Source organism: Protopterus annectens, chromosome 16.part0, assembly GCF_019279795.1.
Source record: "Protopterus annectens isolate FY-2018-M chromosome 16.part0, PAN1.0, whole genome shotgun sequence".
NCBI classification, from domain to species: Eukaryota; Metazoa; Chordata; order Ceratodontiformes; family Protopteridae; genus Protopterus; species Protopterus annectens.
The window spans coordinates 770,278,706-770,298,294 of NC_056750.1; the positions used below are offsets into that span (position 1 = coordinate 770,278,706).

The 19,589-nt window shown below is 44.4% G+C and overlaps 1 protein-coding gene across 6 annotated transcripts in view; it reads left to right on the plus strand.

Moving 5' to 3' along the window:
- The window catches only part of GRIN1 (glutamate ionotropic receptor NMDA type subunit 1), a 2,709,836-nt gene that overhangs the window by 1,904,655 nt on the left and 785,592 nt on the right, over positions 1-19,589 (plus strand). For 3 of the 6 annotated variants that reach the window (XM_044058780.1, XM_044058779.1, XM_044058781.1), the window contains one exon: positions 195-305. The exons of 2 other annotated variants lie outside the window; for them this stretch is intronic. In XM_044058780.1, coding sequence (XP_043914715.1) covers positions 195-305 — 111 coding nt within the window. Of the gene's footprint in view, positions 1-194; positions 306-19,589 lie in introns of those variants that run through there. One more of the 6 variants, XM_044058784.1, reaches the window with a different exon arrangement.

Consider the following 19,589-nt stretch of genomic DNA (forward strand, 5'->3'; position numbering starts at 1 on the left):
GTTTGTACTGACACAAAGTACCTGCCTTTCAAGCACCAGAGTAAATACAGTGTACACTGGCAGTTCTGTAATCTGTTGCTACTAATCTGACATCCTTGCACTAAATGAATCAAATTAGTCAGCTGTAGTTTAGAGGATATTCCCTATATAATAGAAACGTAATAATTATACATATATACATATATTTATTTTAGGATAGAAAAGTTGGTAGCGCAGAGCCTGACCCTAAAAAGAAAGCTTCCTTTAGGTCCATCACCTCTACCCTCGCCTCCAGCTTCAAGAGACGTAGGTCATCCAAAGACACGGTAAGGAGAAGAAGCAAATTCCACCCTTTCTCTCTCTCTCTAACTCTGTCTATTTCACCCTCCCATCAACAACTGAGCACCCATCTAGATACTGACTGTCATAATCAGCACCTCATAGCCTATGTCTGTCACTCATCCTCTCTACATAAACAGCTAACTCCCCAGGACTTTAGAGGAGTTGGTATATAGTCCATGCTCATTTTTTCATGTTTCACTGGTATTCATCACCACAAGTATTTTCCATCTGAACATTTCATATTTATAAATGGTTGTACGTCCCAGTAAGATGCCCCATGATGCTTTGATTAGGTATCAAATTAAAGCATGGGTGCTTATATTCGTGCCACATTCTTTACATGTATCTCTGTCTATAAATATGGCATTGTTGAAATACAGAATAATAATTAATACATATACTTTTCTAAGATTTCTTTCTGAAACTTAAATGATACCATCCATAGTACAGTACAGAGTACCACTTTAGGGTAGGAATGTTTACTAAAAATAAACTATGGTTAACAGAACAGTCATGTCTATACAAATCTGAATGCCAATATGCATACTAAGACTGAAATTTTTACAATGTACTTATTTATGTTTATTTGTAGAACAGTTTATTTACAACTGTAATTGTTAGATAAGTATGAAGTAACAGATGTGCAATTAAAAGGATAATCCTGCTTTATGTGGGGTAAGCAAATGAAAAGCTTCACAAAGAAAGGCATTTTCTGAGGCAAGAACTTGGGAGGTGTCTTGTAGATCATGGTTCTGTATGCTTATCACTGGTTTACATTGACTTTCAGTGATTCATGTTATGTAATATATCTGCAGACCACTGAAGTTTGTTGCTTTATCATCCAGTTGGCCTTACATTATAGCATGCCAATATTATGTTTCAGTTGCTTACAGCTGACCTGCATTGCTGACTTATGTAGTCTTTTTGCTACGCTCTTAGAATATACATACATAAATCACTCAAGAATGTATCTTCACCATCTCTTAAAACTAAAAGGCCTTATCTTATGCATTAGAAACGTATGGGAGTTGATACTTTTCAGCAGATAGACTGTGAAGAGTAGGGTTTATGCTGCGAGTAGCCCCTGACTGAATCGTTTCCTTTCTCATACCATTGACTGCACACTGCTGCCACTGCTGCTTGCACTTTAACAGAACTTAAAATACGTACTACAGGCACTTAATGTTTATCTCAGTGTTTACTTTGTTTTATCTGAAGACGTACATTTTTATATAACTAACAATTTCTGCAAATTTTCGGTTCTGGTTCACAAAACAGTTTTCAATAAACTTTTTTTTTAAAGACAACAGATCTAAGAAAAGACAGGTATGTCAGTCTGTTAGTAGGTCTAGTCATGGATCTTTGTAATCTGATAGCAATTGAATTAAACTGTAAATGGGATTTCAACTCAGCCACTTGTCTCCAGCAATTAACATCTAGCCTTTTTTTAACATACTGAAGTCCTTATTGTTTCAAATGATAAGCCATGTGGATACACCAGAGTGCCAGTTCAATATAGTTCTCCACATAGCATTTTACTCATTTAGCACTAAGAACCTGTGAAGATTTGTACTTAAGAATATTTGAAATTAAAACAATAAAATTCAACCTCAAACCAAAACCTACCCGGTAAATACAATTTTACTGATACTTCTTTACAATATTTTCTTTCAAACCCGATTCTACAAAGGTAACAAAGCACACTCAAATGTTCAAGATACGAGTAAATCCTACTAGTTTAAACCCTGTGATACAGAAGCGTCACATAAAAAACAGCATTTAATAGCAAAAGACTGCAGTGATTAAAGTAACATGATAATAATAAAGTTTGATATTTCCCTTTGTAACATATTAGATTAAGACATTTCCATAGATTAAAAATTATACTAAACCCCTCATTTTTTTGGAATATTTCCACAGTGATAATGCCTTCTTGATGAAACCATACCATAGCTTTTCTGAGATCTGATGTCATTTTAATCAATGTTTAATAACAAAGAAAAAGATGAGATCAAACATAGTAGATCAGTATTAATATATATATATATATATATATATATATATATATATATATATATATATATATATAAAATACATAATATTGAATAAGTACACCTATTCAGCAGTTACACTAGTTGTAATTAGTTTTGTTACTAAGCATTTAGGCCCAATGGACAGAACACAGTCCATTTTCAAGAGAAACCTGGGAGCAATCTCTGGTTAAGTGACTTACTCATGGTCAGATAGTGGGCAAATGAGGACTAAGGGAATCAACCCCTGCACCACATTTACTACAGCTCACAGCCTTAAACCCCTCTGCCAACTGCCAGACTTTTGCACAAATTGACTGACTGGGCCTTTATGACCACAAAAATATGAAACAACTATCAGCTGAGTCTTTCCAAGATAATACTGATTTAATAGAAGATAATCCATAAATTGTTGCCAGTTTCTAGAGAATCAAGTAGATGATGTGCAACCATATAAACTGTTAATGAATGAACTTAGAAGATGGTAGGCATTTTAATAAAAAGAGACCAGTAAGAATATATATCTATCATGTGATAATAATTAGAAGTTATGTACCTACCATAAAGTTCCATGTTAGTTGTCTTCTCTCGCCTTCTTTCTTGCTGGATGGGTTCGGAGACGATCCTCGGCTCCGACTCGGCACTTGCTAAGCTCGAGAGCTAATTTTACCAGCTCAAAGCAACCCTATATCCCATGATGCAAGGCGGAGACGACCCAGATCTCGTTTGGTAGCTAAAGAAATAGTAATATTTTCTTCCAACTGAAGAGGAGGAAGAAAAATAACAATACTAAATAACATCATAACCCTCTAGAAAGGATCAACCTAATCTAGTGACACTAGAAGTTGAACAGCTAGAAAAAGGGAATAACCTCTTAATAGAAGATACATAATCTTCCCGGTCTGACCAGGCTAGGGGGATGGAGGGGGGAAGAAAGAAGAAGTAGAGAAGACAACTAACATGGAACGTTATGGTAGGTACATAACTTCTAAATGTTAAGTTGTCAATCTCACCTTCATTCTTGCTGGATGGGACTGCGTCCCTAGCACCTCTATCCTGGGTGGCTCAATGGAACAGACTCTTGAGAACGGTGGAACCAAAATTCGCTCTGTCTCTGGAGGCCAAGTCTAATTTGTAATGTGAAACAAAGGTATGAGGAGAGGCCCATGTGGCTGCTGCACAAATAGCGTCTACTGGAAGTCTAGCTTGAAAAGCTGTAGATGTAGCTAGAGCTCTGGTAGAATGGGCTTTTGGCTTAGAAATCAACTCTTTGCCTCTGAGCTGATAAATGTAAGTGATCACAGAAGACAGCCATCTAGATAAAGTTACCTTGGAAACTGGAAGGCCTTTCCTGCTCTCTGCATAGGATAGAAACAGTTGATCAGATTTCCTAAAAATTTTAGTCTTGTCCAGATAATATCTGAGCTGGAGGTGAACATCAAGACAATGTAACTTTTGTTCCGCTCTATCAGAATAATTCGGGAAAAACACTGGAAGATCAATGGATTGATTTAGGTTCGTCTGCGATGCCACTTTTGGTAAGAAAGATGGATTAGTCCTTAGAGATACCCTATCTTTGTGGAATATTAAATAGGGAGGACGAATGCAGAGAGCATGAAGCTCAGATACTCTCCTGGCAGAAGTAATGGCGACTAGAAAAAGTGTCTTCCAAGAAAGCAATTTCAAAGAACAGGCAGCTGCAGGTTCGAAAGGGGGAAGAATCAAGGATGTTAAAATTAAATTTAGATCCCACTGTGGTGGGGGTCTCTAATCGAAGGTATCAGTAAAAAGATACCTCGAAGGAATGCCTTGCAAAGTTTATTTGACATAATGTTGTGGTCCAAAAGGCCTATATGAAAATTTGAAATGGCTGCCAGTTGAACTTTCACTGTGGAAGAAGAGGATCCTGAATGAAAAATCTCAGCTAGGAAGTCCAATACCGAATGAATTGGAGCAGTATAGGGGTCTATGTTCCTAGCTTTTGCCCAGAAAGAGAAACGTCGCCATTTACTAGTATAATTCTTTCTGGTAGAAGATTTTAGGGAAGCTACTATGATATCCCGGACAGGATTAGAAATCACAGGAAGCCTGGCTAAGGATGGAAGTGGAGCAACCAAGCAGTGAGGTTGAGAGAAGGTATGGATTGGTGCAGCTGACCCGACTGGTGGGTCAGAAGATCTGGAACCGGGTCCAGATGCCATGGCTGTACCAAGAGATAATGATGTAGGAACGGAAACCATATCTGTCGAGGCCAATAAGGGGCAATGAGAATCAACTTGGCTCTCAAGGCGGTTGCTTTCTGAATTAGCTGAGGTATCAGCGGAAAAGGGGGAAAAGCATAAAGAAGTCCCCGGGGCCAATCTTGGGTTAGAGCGTCTCTGGGGGGATGGCCTGGAAGGAGGAAGAGAGAGAAGAAGTCTGGGCATTTGCTGTTTTGAGGTGTAGTGAAAAGGTTGCAGCAAGGAAGGCCCCACTTCTGAAAAATCTCTTCCGTCACTGACTGTTTGAGAGACCACTCGTGAGGCATGAGAATATCTCTGCTCAATCTGTCCGCTATGATGTTGGATTTCCCGGGGATGTGCGTTGCTATCAGAAACCGGTGAGAGGAGATTGCCCATTGCCAAAGTCTGAGAGCCTCTCGACACAGTGGATAGGACTTGGTTCTGCCCTGTTTGTTTATATACCACACTACCGACATATTGTCCGTTTGGATTGCAATAGTTCCCAGGGGAAGAGAGTCGTTGAGGGCTTGCAACGTTAAAAGCACCACTCTCATCTCCAGGACATTTATGTGCAGATGGTACTCGAAAGGTTGCCAAGTGCCATGGACCATTCTGCACTGATAATGCCCCCCCCCCACACCCGATCAGGGAGGCGTCCGATGTAACAGTGGCAACCGGGGCAAGAGGAACAAAAGGTCTGCCTAGATGGATTTGAGGGGACGATATCCACCAAGTCAGATGCCTTTTGCAAGTTGGAGTTACTATGATCTCGTGACGCATGGAAAGTTGTTGAAAAGACCATTGGGTGAATAGCATCCATTGTAGAAGACGCATGTAAAAGCCGGCAAGGGGAAGAAGTGTTATGGCGGCAGCCATAAGACCCAAAACCTTCAGAGTAAATCTGGCCTGAATTTTGTTGCTGAGAAGAATCACCTGGACGTGTCTTTGAATGTCCAAGTTCCTTTGGTCTGTTAACTTTGCTGAAAGTTGTACGGTGTCCAATCTTGCGCCTATAAAAGTAATAGATTGACAAGGCGACAAGGCAAATTTTTCGAAATTTATAGAAATTCCTAGCCCTCTGCAAATGTGAATGGTGTAATTTCTGGCTTGGAGAAGCTGATGCCTGGTGGTGGCAGTGAGGAGCCAGTCGTCTAGATATGGAAACACCTGGAATCCTTGACGTCTCAGGTGAGCCGTAACCACTGCCATACATTTGGTGAACACTCTGGGGGCTGTAGTGAGTCCAAAGGGCAGGGCTCTGAATTGGAAGTGACTGGTCCCCAGCCGAAAGCGGAGAAATCTTCTGGAGCGTCTGTGAATTTTTATGTGATAGTACGCATCCTGAAGATCTATCGAGCACATCCAATTGTCCTTGCCCAGAAAGGGCAGAATGGACTGAAGCGTGACCATCCGGAATCTTGATTTCTTTACAAACTTGTTGAGTTTGCTCATATCTAATATTGGTCTCCAGTCCCCTGTCTTTTTTGGAACTAAAAAGAACCTTGAGTAGATTCCGGATCCTATTTGGTCCGCTGGGACTGGCTGGATGGCTCTTTTTACTAGCAGTTTTGATATTTCTAGTACTGCTAGTTCCTTTAGACTGGGTGGAACGTCTGGAAGGGTTCCCTTTTGGTGAATTGGGGTTTGAATAAAGGGAATTTTGTAACCCTCAGATATAATCGACTGTACCCATTTGTCTTGAGAAAGGGAAAGCCAGGCTATTGGGTACAGCGATAATCTTCCCCCGACTGCCTCCGAAGGCGGACAATCGGGCAACATCTCAGGAATGCTGGAAGGGTTTTGTCAGAAAGAGGCTCTCTGCTACCCTGATTCTGCGGACCCCCTCTGCCCCTAGGATGGCATCTATTATTGTTACCCCTTCTGCCTCTGGGGGGTAAACTGACTTTGTGCGCCAGGTGTGACTCCTTGAGATTTGCGGAACCACATTTTCCCTCCCTTCTGTCCTTTGGGGTAAGGTCTTGAAGGGGTGGAGAAACGGACTCCTACGGCAGAAAGAGTCTTGCTATCTTGTTCGCATCTAGTCAAAGTGTCTTTCACGTGAGGTCCAAACAAGGTCGAACCATCAAAGGGGGAGTTTGTGAAGGACGCCTTGAAGGGGTCTGCAAAATTACAGAGCCGCATCCAGGACTGACGCCTTAAAGCCACTCCTGTGTCTGCGGCCCTACTCGCTCCATCGGCTGCATAAGAAATGAGCCACATGGAGGAGTTAACAATGGAGTTAAGGATTCCTAGCTGTGAGCTAATCTTATCCAGAGACCCAGCAGCTGACGGATCCTGTAAAACTTCTCCCAACTCTTTAAGAACATCTCTTTGAAGGTGGGTGAAGTGGCATAAGTAGTTCAGCGATCTCATGGCAAAAGTCGCTGAAGAAAAAATCCGCTTGCCGTACCTGTCCATAGTCCTAGAATCCTTGTTAGGAGGATGGACAGGTACTGAAGGATCAGCTAGTTCCTTCTTGGTGGCAGCAGCCACCACCATGGCATCAACTGGGACACCCTTTGTTAAATATTGTCTATCTTGTGGGGCCGTAATGAATTTTGAAGGCCTCCTAGGGATAGGTTCCACCGAAACCGGAGCCATCCACGCCTTCCGAGCCACTATCTCCATAAGAGGGTCGAAAGGCGGAGACACCCAGGAGATGGAGGGTCGAGATCCGAACGCCTCCAGGTATACTGACTCATCCTCGGAAGGATTAAGGGAGGGCCAGTTCCCCCTCTGCTTAAGGAGTTCAAGGATGTCTGAGAATGAGACATCCTCAGAGGAGGACCTTGGGGATCCCTCTGACTCATCCAGGTCAGTATCTGATGTAGTAGACTCAGGGGAGTCTAGATGTTTCCTCTTACATGTCCTCTTATGCGGGGGTTCACCTGACGGATCAGGAGAAGCCTCTGAAGAGGAAGATATTCCCAATGGGGAAACCTGAGGCGCTGGATCTCTGGGTCCGGGAACAAGAGAGTGGGAAGAGACGTCAGCAGGCACTGTACTGGGAGGAGCTGATGGAACTGTCCGTTGACTAAGCCCAGGGGCTAGTACACTCCTCATCACCTCGAAGGCTCCCCCGTCAGAGAGACCAGAAAGTTCCCGCTCCGAAGACATAGGAACCCCAGGCCTCACCGAGAGGGAAGGCTCCGAGGCAGATGTCGGGGCCGAGCTCACCAACGCAGAAGCTATGAGAGGGAGAACGGGGTCGGACAAGGGTCCGATGCCACTCGCCCCCTCGGAGCCGACGAGAGAGACCAGACACCCGGATCCCTCCAATGAAGGCCTCAAGGAGGAAATCGGAGCAGAGGACGACGGAGCTGAAAGGGGTGGTATCAGCTCTGAAGCTACAACGGTGACGGTTCCGAGGAGCTCTGGCTCCGAGCTCTGTAAGAGAGTCGAAGGAGGAATGTTTGGTGGATGTGAAATAGCTACCGTCTGTTGAGATGGACTATGGAGTATTTGGGCCAATGCCTGAGACTTTAATAGTCTACTCACCACTCTCTCGAGGTCGTGATCAGACAGCCTGGACAACCGAGAAGAATGGCTCTGATGGCTCCACTTTGAGAGCAAGGGTGATCTCGGAGCCGAACGTATGGATTCTACTGAAGGGGATCGAGATCTCTTTTTTGAGATCGATGGAGCCAATGGAGCCGAAGATACGTCGGCTCCAGCCGGAGCCGACACTGAATGTCTGGATTGGGCAGTATCGGCACTGCATGGAGCCGATACTGAGACTGGTAAGGTGGAAGGATCGGCTCCGGCCGGAGCCGATCTCGACCCTGGTGAGGGTGAACCAGAAGCCGATGGCTTGGAACTCTCAGCCGAAGGCTTAACAGGTTTCGAGGGCTTCCCCGGCACCGACTTAGTCGGGGAGCTCTCGGGCTTTAATAAGCCCCTTAATATTAGCTTATTTCTTCGCTCCTGCAGGACTCTTGGGCTGAAGGCATGACAGATAGCACAAGAGTCCTGCAGGTGCAAAGGTCCCAGGCAACACAAGAAGTGTGACCGTCTGTCAGAGACATCTTCTGACAGCAAGAGTCACACTTCTTGAAGCCTGAGACCTTAGTGTCCTTCGACATAACTGTGTCGAGGAAACACAATACAGTAACACACACACAAAAACACCCAATCCAACAATTTAAAATAAACAGGGATAACACACAGTCATACACAAACAATCCCTGACAGGAAAAAATTTAGGGAGGGGAAGGCCTAAGGCCTAACTAGGGAAAGGGAATAAATAACTCGAAAAAAAGGGAACACTAACGGGAATAGGGTTAAAGTAAGTCGTTAAGGTTAACAAAAAAACAAACATGTTTATAAATTTAAAGGGGAGTAGATGAAAAGTCTCAAATCTATTCACTTACCTGGAGCTGGTAAAAGAAGGCACCTCATTAGCGAAGCGGCAAACGAGATCTGGGTAGTCTCCGCCTTGCATCATGGGATATAGGGTTGCCTCGAGCTGGTAAAATTAGCTCTCAAGCTTAGCAAGTGCCGAGTCAGAGCCGAGGATCGGCTCCGAACCCATCCAGCAAGAATGAAGGCGAGATTGACAACTTAACATCTGGACTTATACAATTAGGAATAGCAACTCAAATTCAAAATGAAGTTATATACAAGGGAGAATGAGAATTAGTTGCCACTGTTGGCTTATCCATCTTGGGGGAACAGAAGCAGCTATGACTTATCATTTTTGAGCAGTGTTGTGCTAGTTATTTATAAAAGTAGTAAGTTACTATTACTAATTACTTTTCAGTGAAAGTAATATATTACTATTACTTTTCTAAAAAAGTAATATATTACTATTGCTAGTTACTAACTAAAGTAACGTGTTACTTTTACATAAAAAGAAGTTATGTACTCACCATAACGTTCCATCTGAGTAGATACTTCATTTGTCTGCAACCTGTGGGGAGTCGGATCCGACCTCGGATCCGAACCGGCAGCTTTCCAAGCTTCAAGATTCGAGCTCCTAGCTCCTCCCCCCTACCCATAATCCCTTACTACCAACCACATTACCTCAGATCGGTTATTTTGCCCTATAGGCTAAAGACGGAGAAGAAATTCTCCAAACGACAAAAGGTTACCGAGGTTCGGGGGATGGCAGGGGGGGTCGGTTGCAGACAAATGAAGTATCTACTCAGATGGAACATTATGGTGAGTACATAACTTCTTTATCTGAAGTAGTTACTTCATTTGATCTGCAACCTGTGGGACAGAGTCCCCAGCTTACCTAAAGGCCCTGGGTGGTCCCTACGGAAGGATATTCCGAAGCACCGTGGAGCCAAAGGAAGCCCTACTTCTGGAGATCATGTCCAGCTTGTAATGAGAAATGAACGTGTGGGAAGAAGACCAGGTAGCTGCTGAACAAATATCATCTACTGGAACTCTAGACCAAAAAGCTGTTGAGGTAGCCACAGATCTAGTAGAATGCTCAACGGCAATCGGAGCTGGCTTCCCAGCTGAAATGTATGCTTGTCTAATACACTGAGAGATCCAATTTGCCACTGTCACCTTAGAAATTGGTTGGCCCATGGCTGACTTAGCATAAGAAACAAACAACTGGTCTGACTTGTGAAAATCTTTAGTCCTATGCAAGTAAAAACATAGTTGTCTGTGCACATCCAATTTGTGCAATATGTATTCACCTTTGTTTTGGAAACTTGGGAAGAAAACAGGGAGATTAATAGACTGATTAATATTAGTCTCTGTGGCTACCTTAGGTAGAAAAGAAGGATTAGTCCTGAGGGCCACCCTATCTTTGTGAAAAATAAGGTATGGATACTTAACGCACAAAGCTTGCAACTCTGATGCCCGCTTGGCTGAGGTAATAACAACCAAGAAGGCCGTTTTCCAAGATAAGAATTTTAAAGGCACTGAGGCCGCCGGTTCGAAAGGTGGTCCTGTTAATGTTTGTAAGACCAAGGTAAGATCCCATGGAGGAATAGCCTGCTTAATGGGAGGCTTTAAGAGAAACACGCCTTTTAAGAAGGCTTTGCATATCTTTGCTGACACCAAAGAATTTATGCCATCCCCCACATGATAATGAGAGATGGCTGCAAGTTGGACTTTAATGATGGACGCACTAGCTCCCTGCCTAAAAAGGAGGGATAGGAAGTCCAGGATAGTGGGAATAGGAACCGTAAAGGGATCTAAGTCCTTATCCTTTGCCCAGATGGAAAAGCGTTTCCATTTACTGTTGTAGAGCTTTCTGGTGGATGGCTTATGAGCTGCCACCAGAATGGCCTTAACCGGGGACGAGATACCGGGAGTCCTTGCCATTAACGGAACTGGATCAACCAGGCCGTGAGCCTGAGGTTGACCAGGTTCAGAGTGTGGCATCTCGTCGGATGCGAGATTAGGTCTGGTCTGGGATCCAGAACCCATGGAGGGGGCCACACTGTGAGACTGCAGAAAGGGGAACCAGACTTGTCGAGGCCAGAATGGGGCAATGAGAATCACTCTGCTCCCCAACCGACAGGCTTTCTGGATGAATTTAGTCATCAGAGGAAGAGGAGGATACGCATAAAGGAGACCGGGCGGCCAAGTATGAACCAGAGCGTCCCTGGGGGATTCCCCTCTGGGGGAACTATCGCGAAGTAATCACTGCATTTTGAGTTTAGGGGAGAGGCAAAAAGGTCGCAGCGAGGTTGACCCCATTTGAGGAATATCTGCTTCGCTACAGAGGGATTCAGAGACCGCTCGTAAGGGCTGAGAAATACCCGACTTAAGCTGTCTGCTAACATGATGGACCGCCCCGGAATGTGCGTTGCTATCAGAAAGCGGTTGGTGGAAATAGCACATTCCCACACTCTCATGGCTTCTCGACACAGGGGGTAAGACCTGGTCCCTCCCTGTTTGTTTATATACCAGACAACGGACATGTTGTCCGTCTGGATTGCAATAGTCCCCAGAGGTAGAAGGTGATGGAGAGCTTGCAATGCCAACAGCACTGCCCTCATCTCTAGGACGTTGATATGCAATGCAGTCTCTAGAGAAGTCCATGTGCCTTGGACGGACTTGCCTGCGTAATGCCCGCCTCACCCGAGGCAGGAAGCGTCCGTGGTCAACGTGGCTTTGACTGGGGGAATCACAAAGGGTCTCCCTTCTTTGAGTTCTGGAGCCTGTAACCACCAAAGTAGGGAGTCCCTGCATGCCCTACTCAGAGGAATCGGCATGTCCAAGGGATGGACCGATAGTGACCATTGGACCTGGAGAGTCCATTGTAACACTCGCATTCGCAGACGGGCATGGAGAGAGAGGCCGATCGCTGCTGACATAGACCCTAACGCCCTCAGGACTAATTCTGCTGGAGGAGCGGGGCTCCGAAGAATGTCCAAGACTTGGCGAGACAAACTGTTCAGCCTGACCGATGTCAGAACCACTCTGGAGATTCGAGTATCCAACCTGGCCCCTATGAATTCTAGGGCTTGAGTGGGGCACAGGCAGGATTTCTTTAGATTCACTGAAATGCCCAAATGACCAAACAGAGATAGGGCGTAATCTCTCGCCGTAACCAGAAGATGCTTGTTGGGGGCGGTGAGGAGCCAGTCGTCCAGGTAAGGGAACACCTGAATGCCCTGGAGTCTCAGGTGGGCTGCAACCACTGCCATGACTTTGGTAAACACTCTGGGGGCTGAGGTTAGGCCAAATGGAAGAACCCTGAACTGATAATGACTGGCTCCTAGCCAGAAGCGGAGGAACCTCCTGGATCGTCTGTCCATTAGTATATGGTAGTACGCATCTTTGAGGTCCAACGAGCACATCCAGTCATTCTCCTGCAGAAGGGGGAGAATGGATTGGAGGGTGACCATCCGGAACTTTTCCTTGGGTATGAACAGGTTCAGGGACGAAAGGTCTAGAATGGGTCTGAGGTCCCCCGTTTTCTTTGGCACCAAGAATAACCTGGAGTAATAACCCAATCCAGATTGATCTGGGGGGACGGGCTGGATGGCTCTTTTTCTTAGCAACTCCGAAATTTCTTGAGTTGCAGACTCCCTTTGATGGGGTGGAACATCGGGGAGATGTTTGGGTTTGGGGGGGGGGTGCGAGAACGGTATCGTGTAACCTCTGGATATTATCCGGAGCACCCATCGATCGTTTGTAATGGACTCCCAAATTGACAGGTGCTCCAATAATCGCCCCCCGACTGCATCCAGAGAGGGACAGTCGGGCAAGCCCTCAGGGCTGTTGCGCGGGTCCCTCCGAGAAAGGTTCTCTAGACCCGAAGTTACGCGGGCCCCCTCTGCCTCTGGGCCGGCGTCCACCTTGTCCTCCTCTGCCTCTAGAGGACGAGTTGTCCGCAGCGGGACGGGAATGCTGAGATTTACGGAACCACAGCTTCTTTTGCCCCCTCTGATTCCTGGAGAAGGATCTTTGGGGGTTAGAGAAGCGGACTCTGATGGCCGACAGCGTCTTCCCATCTTTTTCGCTTTGGACAAGCGTGTCGCGAACTGATGAGCCAAATAAGGCTGAACCATCGTAAGGGGCGTTCGCGAAGGACGCCTATGCCTTGAAGGGATCCGTGAAGTCGCAAAGGCGGAGCCAGGAGTGCCGTCGCAAGACTACTCCTGCACTGCTAGCTCTAGCGGCTCCTTCCGTGGCATGGGAAAGAAGCCGCATAGAAGTATTTGATATGGACTTTAGAGTGGCCATTCGAGTCTCAAAAACCTTTTTGTCTGGGACCGACATGGACTCCGGAGGGGCTGCAGCGTATTCTTTAATTAAGTCACCCTGTAGCCTGATAGTGTGTGCCATGTAGTTCAGCGACCTTATGGCAAAGGTCGCTGAAGCAAACATCCGCTTCCCAATACGGTCCAAAGCCCGGGACTCCTTGTCCGGCGGATGGACCGAAGAACTTTCTTGGGCAAGTTCTTTCTTAGTGGCCGCCGCCACCAACATAGCATCAACCGGCACGCCTTTGGACCAAGAATGTCTATCAGAAGGAGGGCTGAGGACCTTATCTGGGCATCTAGGGATAGGCTCCACGGTGTCGGGCTCATTCCAAGCCCTGGTGGTAATTAGGTCCACCAAGGGGTCGGCTGGTGGGGACACCCAGGAGGTAGATGGGCCTGCCTCAAAGGCCTCCAGAAATACGGACTCATCCAGGGAGGGCTTTTGGGCAGACCACCCCCCTCTTATACGCAACATTTCCATGATGTCTCCAAATGAGACATCTTCAGGGGGTGACCTTGGGGAACCCTCCGTATCATCCAAATCCGTATCCATATCCATATCTTTTGCACTGGTGCTTCCGAGGCACCTCTTCGGTGGGGCTGTCCGAAGAGGGCTCGTCCACCGGGTGGTGTTCCTCCCTAGGAACTAACTGGAGGCTTTGGGCAGGCTGTCCAGATGGACGGATGATCGAAGACAGACCCTGATACAGTGGGGGAATGGGTGGATCCTAAGGCCCGGTCGGGGACCTGGATGACCTCGAAAGTACCCTCCCCACCACCTCAAAAGCCAAGGGAGATTCACTGTCACCAGCCTGAGAAAGCAACCTCCTCGGCTCCGAGGATAGGATCGGGGTCGGAGCCGAAGCAATCGGACCCGAGGTAGTGGTGTGCTCCGCTCCAATCGGCGCCGAAGACACAACCACCCCCTCGGATCCGATGCTCAACCCTCGGCCCCGAGAGCTTGGATCCGACAAGCTCGAAGGTATAGTCGGCGTCGAAGACACTATCCCTGTCGGCGCCGACGTATCCCCGGATCCGAAAGGGCCTGGATCCAACAACTCTGAGACCCGATAACTGGTCGGAGAAGGAGCGATCGGGGCAAAAATGGGGGCTGCACTCCCTCCCAAGGGGGGGGAGGCAAGAGCATCCCCATCTGCATCTGGGTCTGTAAAAATCTTTGCATCATCTGATCCATGTCCGCTTCGGAGATGCTTCTAGTAGACCGCGAGGAGGTAGTCGAGGCAGGCCGGGAGGGCCGCCTCGAAGACCTCGAGGGAGACCTATCCTCCTCCTCCGGCTCCGGAGAAAAGGAAGGTGAACGGAGCCGAGAGGACAAGGATCCGGAGACCCTCTCAGGGGACTTCAAAATCTTTTCAGGCGGAGCCGAGGGATGAGACTCGGCCCGCCTCTTTGAAGTATGGCCCTCTCTCTCTCTATGTTTCTTCTTCTCCCTGTGGGAAGAAGAACCAGACTCCACAGAGCTAGTACCCGATAAGGGAGGTTGAGTCCCGGGTACAGCTAAGGGAGTAGCCGGCGCCGAAGCTACAGGAGTAGCTTGAACCCGGCTGGGAGAGGAAGAAGAAGCCGATTCCTGAGGGAGTTTTCCCACCAGGATCAGCTTGTTCTTCCTGTCCCTAAGTGCCAAAGGGTTGAAGGCCGCACAAATTTGGCAGGCCTCCGACAAATGTGCTGCCCCCAGACATAAAATGCACTGAGTGTGGCCATCAGCTGAGGAAAGCTTGTGGCCACACTCAGTACATTTTGAAAATATAGCCTTAGACTTAGCCATAAATTCTCTCACACACACACACCCAAACACTAAGGGGGGGAGGGGGAGAGACAAATTTAAACTAAGGAAAAAAATTTTTTTTTTTTTTTTTTAAAGTGGGTTTTGAAGGATTCGACACTAAAACAACACACACACAATTTAAACTAGAAATAGCTATAGAAAAAGGAACAATCTCACCAGGCTAGGAGCTCTTCACTAAGAAGCAACTGTCTTTAGCCGCGGCAAAAAATGATCTGAGGTAATGTGGTTGGTAGTAAGGGATTATGGGTAGGGGGGAGGAGCTAGGAGCTCGGATCTTGAAGCTTGGAAAGCTGCCGGGTCGGATCCGACTCCCCACAGGTTGCAGATCAAATGAAGTAACTACTTCAGATGTATAGTTATCAACTATAATACTGAAATTTACTCACACAAGTAAGCACATGCACATCAGTGTATTATTACAGTTGTAAACACGATGTTACAATGATGAAGAATAGCATTTAGCAGTTGAAAAATTCCAGCAAACTAGTCTTTATAGCTGGGTGGCACAGTCATGCAGCGGTTAGCGTTATTACCTCACAGCAAGAAGTTCTCTAGTTTGATCCTCAGCTAGGGTACCTTCTGTGCAGAGTCTGCATATCCTCCCTGTGTTCGAGTGGGTTTCCTCTGGGTGCTTCAATTTCCTCCAACATTCCCAAGACATGCTGCAGGTGGATTGGACATTCTAAATTGGCCCTAGGAGTGAGTGTGTGTGCGCCTTTTGAGGAAGGTTGGGCACTGGGTTGGAAACTCGGCACCGTAAAACTCTACTGCCACTTGTTCTGCGGACCGATGATCCACCATGGTGAACCCTAATAGGAGCAGCTGAAAGGAGAAGACGATGACTAGTCTTTATAGCTACATAGTCACAAATAATAATTAAACAAAACCATACAAAGCCAGCAGCACAAGACATATAAAAACCTATCACATTTTGTCTATTTTCAGCAACTAAAAACCCCAAAAGAATTTTAAATAGAACATAACAAAAAACTGTCAGGACAAAAGTTGATTAATCATAGATTCACCCAAAGAGTCCTGCTTGGTGCAGTGGGTTGGGGTGTCTGGTATTAAACTGATGAGTTATGAGTTTGAATCCAACTGATGGCGGTATGGAGAACCAATGCCATTTATTATACAGCAAACTAAGGTAAGGAAATGATCTCTAGCAGGCTAGAATTTGTCCCAGTGTTAGGGGGAATTGTAGTGGGTTTGAGTCCCACAGTACTAGGGCAGGGCCAGAGTCTGGTCTTCATTAGCTTTAACCTCCTTGCAGTGTTAAAAAATGAAGTAAATTTTGCTCCAGACTAATTCTAATGATCTATTATGAATGCTACATGCTATGAGTTATGCCAACAATATGTTGTAATTTTTTTTATCCAAATTGTCCCTTCAAAGTCTCTATTACCTCCTAACATCTGATTACTATCCATACTATCAAGGGTCCCCAGAAGTTTTCCATTGCTCTTTAGCGGTGATATTGCCCACATTGAGAACCACTGGTTTAAACAAAAGTAATTCAAAAGTAATGCATATTTAAGTTACTAGTTACTTAAAAAATAATATATTACTATTACTTCGCTACTATTTTAAAAAAGTAACTAGTTATACTACTAGTTACTAGAAATTGTAATATATTACAGCAATATATTACATATTGCAATATATTACTCCTATCACTGCTTTTGAAACACTTGGCATGAACACTAGGTGTTGCACTGGTGGAACACGAGACTGTGTGCATGTATGTTTTATTTTATATTATTTTATTTTTAATTTGTTAATCGGGCTAGAGCACAGATCTCATTGGACTCATTTCAGTCTCATCCAGGAGAAAACACAATACACACATGACATTATATACACATAGAATGACAAAATGCAATCTATAGATATATATTATATACAAAGTGAATATCATAGTTGGCTTGAGGGTATAAAGGTAATAGATAAATTACATTACATAGAGAGTGACTGAAAAAACACAGTACATACATGCATTAAATAAAGAGTGGCATCAGAGCTGGTATGTTGAAAGAATCACGATCAAAAATAGAGTCAGAGTAATGTATATAGACAGAATAAGGGAAGAAAGAGGTTAAGGTACGTGGCCAGAGAGATAGCAGTTACATTTTCCTAGAGTTTTGAAATGTGCTTTCATTTCTAAACAGAAAGTGGGGTAAGAGAAATGATCTTTAAGAAGAGAAAGGAGAGATTCTCATAATACTGAGAAACCATGCACTATGCAGTGAAGCCTAGATTGGAGGGTTTGGAGCAGACAGCATAAGTGATTAAGCTAAGGTTGTATGCCGGTGCATCTCTGAATAGTATGGAGGACAGTGAAGGGACGGTGTCATTCTTAATAAGTTTAAACAGCTGAGAGGCAAGTAGAAAGTCAGCATATTGTTTCACAGGTAGTTGTTTTTTTCAATAGTTTTGCAGTAGTGTTCATTTCTTGGGGAGGGAGAATGATGAATCTGCATGTAGACTATGAAATGGACTGAATGGTGGATATATTTTTTATATAAGCTGCAGCAGTTAGCAGGAGGCAATATTCTAGCTCAGCCAGTAAGATACCTTTACCTATAGCATTTCTAGCCCAGAACAGGAGAGATCTGATTGTGTGTGTGTGTGTGTGTGTGTGTGTGTGTGTGTGTGTCTGTGTGTGTCTGTGTGTGTGTGTGTGTGTGTGTGTGTGTGTGTGTGTGTAGTCCAGGTAGAGTTAGACATTAAGGAAGGAGTTCAACCAAGCCCTAGCTATTTGAATTGAGTGACATTTTCAATAGTGTTATTAAGATGATCAATTATTTTTAGAGACCTGAAGATAGAAGTGAACTTTTGCCTAGTGCCAAAAAACATTGTTTTTATTTTACAGGAGTTTAGTAGTAACTGTTTACCACTGAATAAGGGCATGAAAATCAGCCTCATGTTCTAGCTTAAGAGAAGAGTCAGAATGTAAGCAAAGGGAGCATGCAAAGGCATGCTCTCTGGTTATGGCAGTGCAGAAGAGGAGTTCAGTGAACCATTACATGAAAAGGGGATGCTCCACAGGGGACCAGAGGCTGCTCCACCAGGCTGGTAAGCTAGCTTACTCTCTACCACCTAAATCTTGCCATGACATAAACAAATGGGCTAATAAGACACCCTGGGCAAGAATGAATGAATGAATGAATGAATGAATGAATGAATGAATGAATGAATGAATGTAGGACTCTTGTCTAGTTCAGCATTGCCTGTCTCTCTCCACTCAAATGGTATGAATGAGTCAGCTGGGTAGAGATGGAGCCAGCAGGCATGGCTAGTGGGGAACAAAAAATGGGAGTTATACAAGAAAATATAAACAATATTTCTGTCTTAGGATTACTGAACCATGATGATACTAGGATCCATCTCCCCACATCACGTTTAAATAAACGTGAATACCTAGACACGGCTATCATGTTTAATTAATTTATGGCTTAAGCCTTCTACTAACACTGCAAAGTTTTCTTAAAGTTGCAATAGAAATCAGTTCAATGTTCTCATAGTGATTCCAGCAAAACTCCTTATTCTTAGGAAACATTGCTACATTTAACACTCACTTAATTATTAGCAATTTAGGATTGCTTGCTAAAGGATGTAGCAGCAAAACTATGTTAAACAAGTCCAATTTTTAATAGTGTCTTGAGTTATCAAGAATCTGAAGTTTCAGTAATGGAGGACAATTAGTGTGATAATACATGGTGATTTATCCTTTAAAAGGTATGGCTGTATAAGGAATACCAAGTTTCCAAATCAATGACCTCATCATTGTGATCTAGAAAGGAAACTAAACTAAAGTGATGAGAAACCACGAAGAGTTCAGGATTTGGCAATTTGAGTCTGCTTATCTCCATAGCGTCTCAAAATTTTAAAACTAACTGTTGGATTTTTATCTTGTCAGTTTATTCACTGATTTGAACACTTCTTCAGGAATGTGTGAAATCAAATTATTGCAGAAATAAAACAGTCTTAAGAAGACATACCTAAAGGCAATTACTCCAGATATCCAAATCTGTTTTCTTCATAGCTGAGTCAAGACTGAAACCGCTAAATGAACAGTTGCCCTGTATGTACTTGACACAGAGATATTTCATACTGTTTAATGCAACATTAATTGCTAAATCAATGAAAGACTTATTTTTGTATCTGAATTGCTGACCGTTAAAACTGGACTTGTTATATTAAGTTTGTAATCTGAGGCCTTACCATAAAATGTTATTTCTAATATTTTTGGAATAATACTGTTAGGATTATGAAATTATACTAAAATGTCATCTATAAAAGAAGTGATAAATAAATACTTCTCATGGAATTACCAAACCTTATAACCTCAACTTTGGGATTATTAGAATTTGGACCAATAATGGTTCAAAGAGTAAATGAATAGGTACGACAACAGAGTGCACCATTGTCTTGTATCAGTCTAGATTTCAATCAGATTTGACTGCTATTATTAAACAGGCTAGTAGAAGCTGAACTGTAGAAAAAGTACAGTTGTGTAAGTAATACT